Below are 9,361 nucleotides of genomic sequence, written 5' to 3' on the forward strand. Positions count from 1 at the left end.
TACGTTCCGAAGGGCACCGAATGCTTCATCCCATGTCACCTGTAAAATTGAAAAAATATCTACCTGCGATTCTGTCGAACCTGCTAGCTAGTCTCTACCAGACTAACTACGCTGGCTATATGTAGGAGAATATTTGCTAGAGGAGTTTGGCCGCCTTGTAGGTTTGGCTGGCGGCAGAGGGAAAGAAACTACCTCCCCGCGGCCGGACTCCCTTGGCCAATTTTACTTTTTTTTGCCGAATTCTACGATCCGTATTCCCGTAGAAAGGCCTGGTGGAGGCTACCTGCTTGCCAGGATGCAAGATTATTCTAAAAATTGCCTTAAAGCTTTAAGCCAAATCAGGACAATCTCTATTATAATAATAATGTCCTTGGCCAAACTCAAGCAATTTTGTAGTCACATGAAATGATGAAGAACTGTCTTTGTCGCGTGTATAACAGCAGGTTGGTTGATTATGATCTATTTGCAATTTTGTCACACTTGTGTGCAAGATTGCAGAAAATAGTGAGGAAACCAAATTTCAGGAATTATGGATTGGCAGAAGCAAATAGAAAGGGCTCTTTTCTTGAAACAGTTTAATAACAAGACATGCTAAGCCTTAGAAAGAATAAAGTCCCAGTGTTGAGAGGATTAACCTTAACATGTCAGTGGATTAACCTTAACCACAAGGACAGAAACCTTGACCAGTCAGTCTTTTCTATAATGTTCCTTCCTAGTGTTTATGGGATTTTTATAAGATTGTGAAACTTATTTCAACAAATACATTCTATCTATTCTTCACTATTTTGACTCAATTTACAAGAAATTTTGACAAGAAATAATTTTTTCTTACACCTTTTTAATGATACGCAAATTAAACTGATTTGATTGTAAAGTAAACTTTTTGTAAAAGTTATGTAACAATATAATACTAGTATTAAAGTATTGAAATTGCAATATTACTGGTAGCCTTTTGGAAATTAAAGTCTGTAGCATATTGCACACATTAACAGTATTTGATTTACTTTACAAGCAACATAAATTTTTAACTTCTCCACACATTTTTAAGTAACTATTATAATTGCATTATAATATTATGACACATTTCTGCAACAATCCTGAGCAGATGCTTGCTTGATATCAAAGGCCACTTTACTCTTTTTATAGGGCTTACAAATATACGATTTTCACATTTTGGTAGGCAAATATATTGTTTAAAATTTAAAAATGATTCAAAAGCGCCTCCTGTTAAAAGTTGATTGAACTGCAGTTACAGTTGCAAATAACAGTTGCACTTCTTTTACGCATGTAAAAATATTCTATAACAGTAAATGTTAAGCACAGAAGTTACTCAGATGTACAAATGCTTAAAATGTTTACTTTGTGGCATCATTATTGTTTATAGCAGACAATTTTTTGGACAATTTTTTTCCTATTCTTTGGAATACTAAATAGAATTTGCTTAATTGTGGGTCACTTTGGTAACTAAAATTATCTTATCACAGGTAATTTATAAAGATTTGTCACCTGGAACACGTTTGGCAAGCCTAAAACCCTCACCTGCATAAAAAAGTCTTTGAATATCAGATATAATCAACTTGCTTATTTTTTGCACATACATGTAACAGTAATAAACTTAAATCTCATTATATAATCTTAGTGATCTCTGTGTTTTGTACATTTACTGATCAAATAAGTACTACGAATGGCTCACGAACGTCAACATATATAAATACAAACATTGCATCCGTGTATAAAATGTCTGGTCCCTGATTCTTACATCCAGCAACACAACAAACAACCTTGCCCCTTGCATCCTACTGGTTACCTTGTTTACTGGTACGCTGCCATGGCAACACTATTGTTTACTGTCTCGTCACCGTGGCAACCTCATGCCGTTGTGCTGTTGATAACTAAATCCAGTAGAACAACAACCTTGCAACTTGTATCCTACAGGTTACTAGTATCTTATTTACTGCTATGTTGCCATGGCAACACTATCGTTTACTGTTTATTGTTACCATGGTGACGTCATGCCGTTGTGCTGTTGTTCATGTCGGTGACCTCGGCCATCTCGACCCGGATGTTGTTCTGCTCTAGCTGCTGCTGCAAGATGGCCGCCAGCGACTCCTCCAGGTGGAACCCCATCAGGTCCTTCCTGTGGGTCAGAGGTCAGGGGGTCAAGGTCAGAGGGGTTGTCATGATTCAAGGTCAGGGGTCAAGGTCAGAGGGGGTTATCATGATTCTTTATGTTTTGGGAGCTAGGTTGTTTTTCTACAGTGTTGAAGTTTCAAGTTTGTGGCACAGCAGGAAAAACTCATACACTGTTGTAAAAACTGAACATTTAAGTTTTTACATTAAAAGTGTTGTCATTCTGCTAGCCTGGATGCCAGACCCACAGCACACTAGGCCCAAAGTATCTCAGTGTGCACGCTGGATAACTTTGGGCCTAACGTGCTGTGGGTCTGGCATCCAGGCTATCATTCTGCTAGTGCGATGTCACAAGTGCAAAGGAGCACATGTATGCACAAAGTGATATAGTAGAAAATTATAAACACTGTTAGTGGAGGTAACACATGAGCACAGCGACTTTCTACTTTTCTGGCAAAGGAAAGGTCCACAGCATCTGCATAACACACAGCAAAAGTCTTCCCCACTCCACTCCAGCAAACAGCCAAACCAGAGTTTACCAGGCGCAGGTCTCTAACCAGAGTTAACCAGGCGCAGGTCTCTAACCAGAGTTAACCAGGCGCAGGTCTCTAACCAGAGTTTACCAGGCGCAGGTCTCTAAGCGAAGTTTTACAGACCCAAAGCCCCGCCACACCTGAAAGAGAGAGAGAAGGAGAGAGGCAAGCGAGGGTTAAGTTACGAGGCGAGCGTCGCGTCACATCCAGCTCTCCGCCTGCTCCATGGGGAGGTTGGTGGCAAAGGTCACTTCCTGTCGCACCCGACCCAGGCTCTCCTCCAGCTGGAACCCCATCAAGTCCTTCCTGTGGCAAGGGTCAAAGGGCAATAGGGTCATTCCCTGTGGGATGGGGAAAACTGAGGGACACTTTTATGCTTACAAGGTTTGTTATCACTTTCATAAAAGGTAACAGAGATTCCCAGCAAAACACAGTATGATGAGCAGCAAGAAAAAGATGTGGATAAGAGGACTAAACAGCTCTACAAGCCCGAATACCTTAATACATGTAAAGTAACCAACTGACCAAAGAAAAAAATAACAGATAAACCATTATACCTCTACCTCAATGGCATTATAGATTCCTAAGAGTCTAAATGTGATGCACACACACAAACAAACAAGCAAACAAACAAACAAACAGACAGTCCCACCTGGTGATGATGCCCACGACCTTGTTGGTATCGTCCACGACGGTGAGATGTCTGAGGCCCAGTGTGCGGAAGATGATGTAGGTTCTGTGGAGTGAGAAGTTGTCCCGCACTGACAGCGCAGACTGGTTCACGTACGGTTGCTGCAGCAAATACACAAGGAGAATATCTGGTCAGGAGGCGTCACTACCTAAAACCTGTATATGACTGTCTCTTGTCACGTGATTATCCCATCAAGTCACGTGGCAAGAGAACTCCAAGACGAGATCTGAATTGGGTTGAAGAAGAGACAGAGTACGTCTCGAAAGCTCCCCAGCATAGCTGAACTTTCGTTGTGTGTTTATGTATAAATATTATGTCAAAAATATCTGGTCAAGATTTTCCATAACTTTGGTCCGATGCAATAACCGGGAGGTCATGAGTTCAAACCCCAGGTGGGTCATACCAAAGACTTAAAAAACGGCACATACTGCTTTCTCTATCTGCTAAGCACTTGGCATCTATTAGAAATAGTATGGGAAGGTCAAACACACAACACTACCAGCGGACTAGCCCCCTGCTGTAGTACTTGCACAACTGTGTGGCCCAAGGGCTATTGAACTAGAGATGGGCGCCAACCCTATGCTTCACATGGAGTGGAAAGGGACCTTCTTGTTCTTCTTGGTCCATCCATAAATACATTCTTTTTACTTAAGATATCTAGGGTAGTTCATTTTTTGCCTGAGATGCTGTTATAGTTTTATATCTTTCATGGAGATGCTTGTGTAATGCAGATAATAGAAAATGTAGAAACTACATGGACAGTCCCTGAATCAACATACCAAGTTGACAAACTGTTGTTCATAATCAGGATCGTCACAAAATTTGGTCAGAAGCTCCTCAATCTCGTCCGTGTTGTACAACTTGTGGATAGTTGTCTGTGGAAGAACAATAAACAGTAAGATTTGGTTAGTCACTGACAAAAAGTAGTGGAAACTAATTGAAAAGTGTGTATATCCAGTTGCTTGATCATGAGTAACTGTTTTCTTGTGTATCTCATAACCTGAATGTCTTTCTTGTGTTTCTCATTACTTCCATCCAAGTAAGATGTCATGTTTAAGACAAGCAGAGCTCTAAAAACACATTCTCAGTCTTAAATTGTTGCTCGGGATTGGAACCCAGAAACTTACAATAACAACCCTAACCACAAGACCAACTTGCTATGTGCCAGTTGTAGATGAGCATCCTTGGTTTGTAGCAATGCTGATAAATAAAAAACTAAAAATCCCGACCTGTTGGTAGTCCAGCAGTGTGACTTCTGGGTCTTCTTCAGACGGGTTTTCTCTCGTCTCGAACAGTTCAGGATGGAACAGGATCACACTCAGCTCTATTCTGAAACGTGGACAAGAACATCATTCAGCACATCACAGACAACAATAGACAACAACAGAACATGTCACATACATGTAACACCAAAGTGGTATTATGGCTCTGTCTTCTTATCTTGATGGATACTTGTAGTGGAATATCCTAAATCCAAAGATGCAGGTTCAGATGTTTCCAAAACCTGAATGAGAGATGGCAGACTTCACCCCCCTTACCCATAGTGTTTTACCGCCCTTCCAATCCTATAGACAAAAATGCAGCATTGGAGTTGTATGGCAATGGGGAGTGCAGGAACACACACACAGACAGACAGACACACACACACACACACACACACACACAAACACACACACACGCACAGGGACACACACACACACAAACACACACACACACACACACAACACACACACACAAACACACACACACAAACACGCACACACAAACACACACGCACACACATCAATGCGCACACAGATAAGTGGCCTCACCTGGTTATCATGCCGTAGAAGGTCTTGTCCTGCCCCTCCCTGCTGGAATGTACCACCGGGAAGCCCCCGTGGGGGGTGTCCAGCAGCAGGTGTGCGAGGTTAGCGACGGACTCCCGTGTGGAGATGACGCAGGGCGGGGCCGCCATAACGTCTCGCGCCATGTGCAGCTCCAGGTTCACTCTGCAAGAGGGCAACAACAGTCGTTTAACCCTTGTCCTGCTGACATCTTTTACACAATACATGTATTTCAACTAAAATTTGAAGTCTTAACCAGGTCACAGACCCTTGACTTTTTTTGCCCTGCGTTGGCGTAGTTACTTCCGCATCTGTTGCGTTTCACTGCGTTGTGATGCATTGCAAGAGAAATACTGGCAAATCGTACATATACAGGGCACTAAATAGAGGGTACGTACTGTATGTGCAACCCATCGAGGAAAAAAATAACTGTAAACTACCACTAATAGCCTGGTTACTATTTTAGCTCTCAAGTCTATATCCTCTATATTTGCGGAGAAGACATAGACGGGAGCTTAAATAGGTCTGGCAGCCAGGCTATACCACTAAAGGCAAACTCTATGAAATAAGGATACATGTCAATGTTGCGACTGTATGTTTATGAATTTGTATATACAAGAGGACTTCAATCATGGCCTGTTTTATTGTTGTATTTCTTCTTACCCTGACCTTTTCCCTCATAACCTCAGTGAAAAGCACCAAGCAGTTTCATGAATAAACAAAGGCTTAAACAAACAAACAAACGAACAAACAAGCATAACATCTCGTGGTGCACTATGGAAGTAACACCACAGAGAGAACTAAGGACATTTCTAAAGAAAGCTGTCACTCCCTCACTCACTATCTGGTTTAGCCTCTGTTGTTCCCTGTCATAGTTTAAAACCTTCTTAGCTGCCCAGCTTAGCCAAAGGCTTGTACTAAAGACCAGCCTGTGAGCTGGAAGGATTTGGTCACCACACACAGGGGAACGAGTCTGAGTTCTTTCCCACACATCTCATGATCCACACACACTTGTGTTGTTTCTCAGCACCCCACCTGTTCTCAGGCCTAGGGAAAAAAAGTTGTGTGTTCCTGTTTCCCAACCGACCCCATAAAAAAAACCTGCCGACCCTAGATTTTTTTTGGGTGGACCCCTGCAAGGGACATAAATTTTTCAAGCTGATTGACTTTTTCTAGCTCCATGATCCGACACCTGAGGGATGAAATGTTGTGCAATCGGTTTTCCAACATTGAAAATACAATTGTCCTCATGCAAGTTTTATTAATGTTAAACTGTATGTAGTGAGTGGGATCACTAGAGAAAGTCTAATGAAAAAAAAACAAAGAAAAAAAAACAACCCTGACATTGAAAATATAAGTGTCCTCATGCTAAAAAAAATAGTTAAACTGTGTTGTGTAAGTTTGTCATTGATATTGTCAGAGTCTAAAAAGAAGATAATCCCTACCTACCGACCCTAATTTTTTTCAAGACTGAAACAGGAAACACAACATTTTTTCCTAGGCCTTATACCAACTGCCATAGTACTGTGGGAAGGAGGTTATCTCCTAAAACATACCACCTCAGGCTGAACAATAACTTAGGGCATGTCAGAAATCTCCAAGCATCAAATATCTGCAGCAAGGAATAGTTTTAAACTGCCAAAGCCAACAACGTCAGCAGCTTCTAAGTCTTTCCTTTACAGGTTCTCAAAATTGTACAAGACACTTCCAGATCATATCAGAACATCTGTACCTACCACATTCAGAACTCTTACCAAAGACAGACTGAAACAAACTTACTGGACAAATTATACAGATCATAGTAGTAAATGGAAGATTGTATATATGTATATATTGTGTATGTTGATGTATTGTTACGTTTATGTGTATACTCTCTCCTGGAAGAATAGCTGTCAACCTTGGGTGGGCAGCTTAAGGAGAGTTTTAACTCAATAAACTCAAGCAGATGTTGTGCTGGATGATTGTAATGTTCTCTGACAGTCTGACTGCTTCAGGCTAGTTTTCTCAATATTGGCAAACTACAGGACAACAAGGGGAGCATTGTCAGGTATCAGGAGTGTGTATGTATGTGTGTGTGAGGGGGTGTACAAATTTGGATTGAACATGATGGTGAGTTATGTAGTAACTAAGCAGTGAGGATGTGCACGTCAAACAATGAAGGAAACAAGGAAAATCGTAGATTTTGTACCTCCGGGTATTGTAATGTATGTTGCAGAATGTTGGGTGCATGTTGGGACTGTTCTTTGAATTAACTAGTGAATTCGCGCGAATACCATTTTTTTCGAAAAGTTTCGAAATGTTTGTAATTGGCTAAATGATGTGTGAAATCACTAATCCCCCCTAGCCGACTGGAGCCCAAAAATAGAAAGGACAGGAGGCATCCCGTGGCGAATCTGGCTGCCCGACCCTCAGCGACCAGCGATAATGTAAACAAACACAGTAACGGGTGTCCGAGACACGAAAAGGAAATACAAATAATCTTACGCCCCAAAACACATATACAATAAAACAAAAAAAACCTGCACCATCTACAGCCCATTAACAGAAGATACACCGTCTACCCCAACGCGAAATGCATGTCGAGAACGTCTGAGACAGTATACCACGGTATTTGTAAGCCGAAAACATCCGAAATTGCGCAAGAGGGCGTTGACCCCTGACCCATTGGCCCACCCGGAAGTTGGCTGGCTGCGACCCGCGCGATCCCACCAGGCACGATAATGAGACGTTGATTGACGGCACATGTGGTTCACATCTGAACAGTTTCAAAGAAAGAATTTATCGACAATGCTTACACCCCTCTGTGTGAAAGGTCAGATCAGTGGTCGCGACCTCAATGGTGATTATACATGCAAAGGTCAAAAGCTGAGGCCCACTTTCACACTGAAAGGGGTGTCCATCGGCGGTCTAAACGCATCATTTTCACGCACTAAAACACACATACTAAAAAACCAAAACAACGTGCACCATCTACAGCCCAACAGCAAAACGTATACCAAGTCCCAGACATATCCGTCCACCCAAACGCGAGAAACGGCTGCGAACGCAATTTTCGTCTTCCCTCACAAAACCTCCGCGCTCGGGATATACATCCCTACCCGGAGGTAATGACAGCAGTAATACATGACAGAAAACTCAGAAGGACCACTGCTTTGCTGACCAATACAACACTAGTTAACTGTTAAGGCCTAGGGAGAAGCTAAGGTCTAATGTAAGATGACTTGACAATTTTCAAGCAGATGTTGTGGTGGATAATGGTAATGTTTTCTGACAGTCTGACTGCTTCAGGCTAGTTTTCTCAATATTGGCAAACTACAGGACAACAAGGAGAATACTATCAGGTGTCAGGAGTGTGTATGTGTGTGTGTGTGTGAGGGGGTGTGCAAATGTAGATTGGACATGATGGTGAGTTATGTATTTTCTAAGCAGTGATGACAATGCATTTTTTTCTTACTTAGTGGTCGCCACGTAACATGGCCGTTAGGCCACTTCAAGGTGAATGGTGCTACCACCTGAATGGTATGACCACTCACCTGGGTTACGGGTTACCGAGTAGAACTTCAAACAATGAAAGAAATGACAGTAGTAGTACATGACAGAAAATTCTGGAGGACCACTGCTTTGCTGACTAATACAACACTAGTTAGAAGCTAAGGTCTAATGTAAGATGGCTTGACAATCTCCTAGCAGATGTCGGGGTGGATGAATGTAATGTTCTCTGACAGTCTGACTGCTTCAGGCTAGTTTTCTCAATATTGGCAAACTACAGGACAACAAGGGAGCACTGTCAGGTGTCAGAGTGTTTGTGTGTGTGGGTGTACAAATGTAGATTGAACATGATAGTGAGTTATGTAGTTACTAAGAAATAATGACGTACACTTCAAACTGTGAAGAAAATGGAAGTAGCAGCACAAGACAGACATGTCATAGAAAACTCAGTAAGAGCAAAGTTTTGCCACCATAGTGTCTTGTGTGTGGGAGGGAGGTGTAGGTTGGACATGATGGTGAGTTATGTACTTCCTAAGCAGTGACGACATGCATTTCAAACAGTGAAACAAATGACAGTAGTAGCACAAGATAGAAAACTCTGGAGGTGCACAGTTTTGTTGACCGATACAGCACTTAAGTTATGGGAGGATGTGAGGTTTAAGGTAAAGTAAGACAACTTGACAATCTCAAAG

At 41.9% G+C, this 9,361-nt stretch overlaps 1 protein-coding gene across 1 annotated transcript in view; it reads right to left on the bottom strand.

Annotated features, from left to right (window-relative positions):
- Window positions 1–1,462: 1,462 nt before the first annotated feature.
- The window catches only part of LOC109479329 (chloride channel protein D-like), a 22,896-nt gene continuing 14,997 nt past the window's right edge, over window positions 1,463–9,361 (bottom strand). The window contains exons 17-21 of the mRNA XM_019781281.1: window positions 5,166–5,345; window positions 4,584–4,683; window positions 4,134–4,229; window positions 3,316–3,455; window positions 1,463–2,137 (exon numbers count right to left, since the gene is read on the bottom strand). Coding sequence (XP_019636840.1) covers window positions 2,011–2,137; window positions 3,316–3,455; window positions 4,134–4,229; window positions 4,584–4,683; window positions 5,166–5,345 — 643 coding nt within the window. The 3' untranslated portion in view covers window positions 1,463–2,010. The remainder of the gene's footprint in view (window positions 2,138–3,315; window positions 3,456–4,133; window positions 4,230–4,583; window positions 4,684–5,165; window positions 5,346–9,361) is intronic.

This window comes from Branchiostoma belcheri, unplaced genomic scaffold (genome assembly GCF_001625305.1).
Source record: "Branchiostoma belcheri isolate BF01 breed outbred unplaced genomic scaffold, Haploidv18h27 scaffold48, whole genome shotgun sequence".
Lineage (NCBI taxonomy): Eukaryota > Metazoa > Chordata > Leptocardii > Amphioxiformes > Branchiostomatidae > Branchiostoma > Branchiostoma belcheri.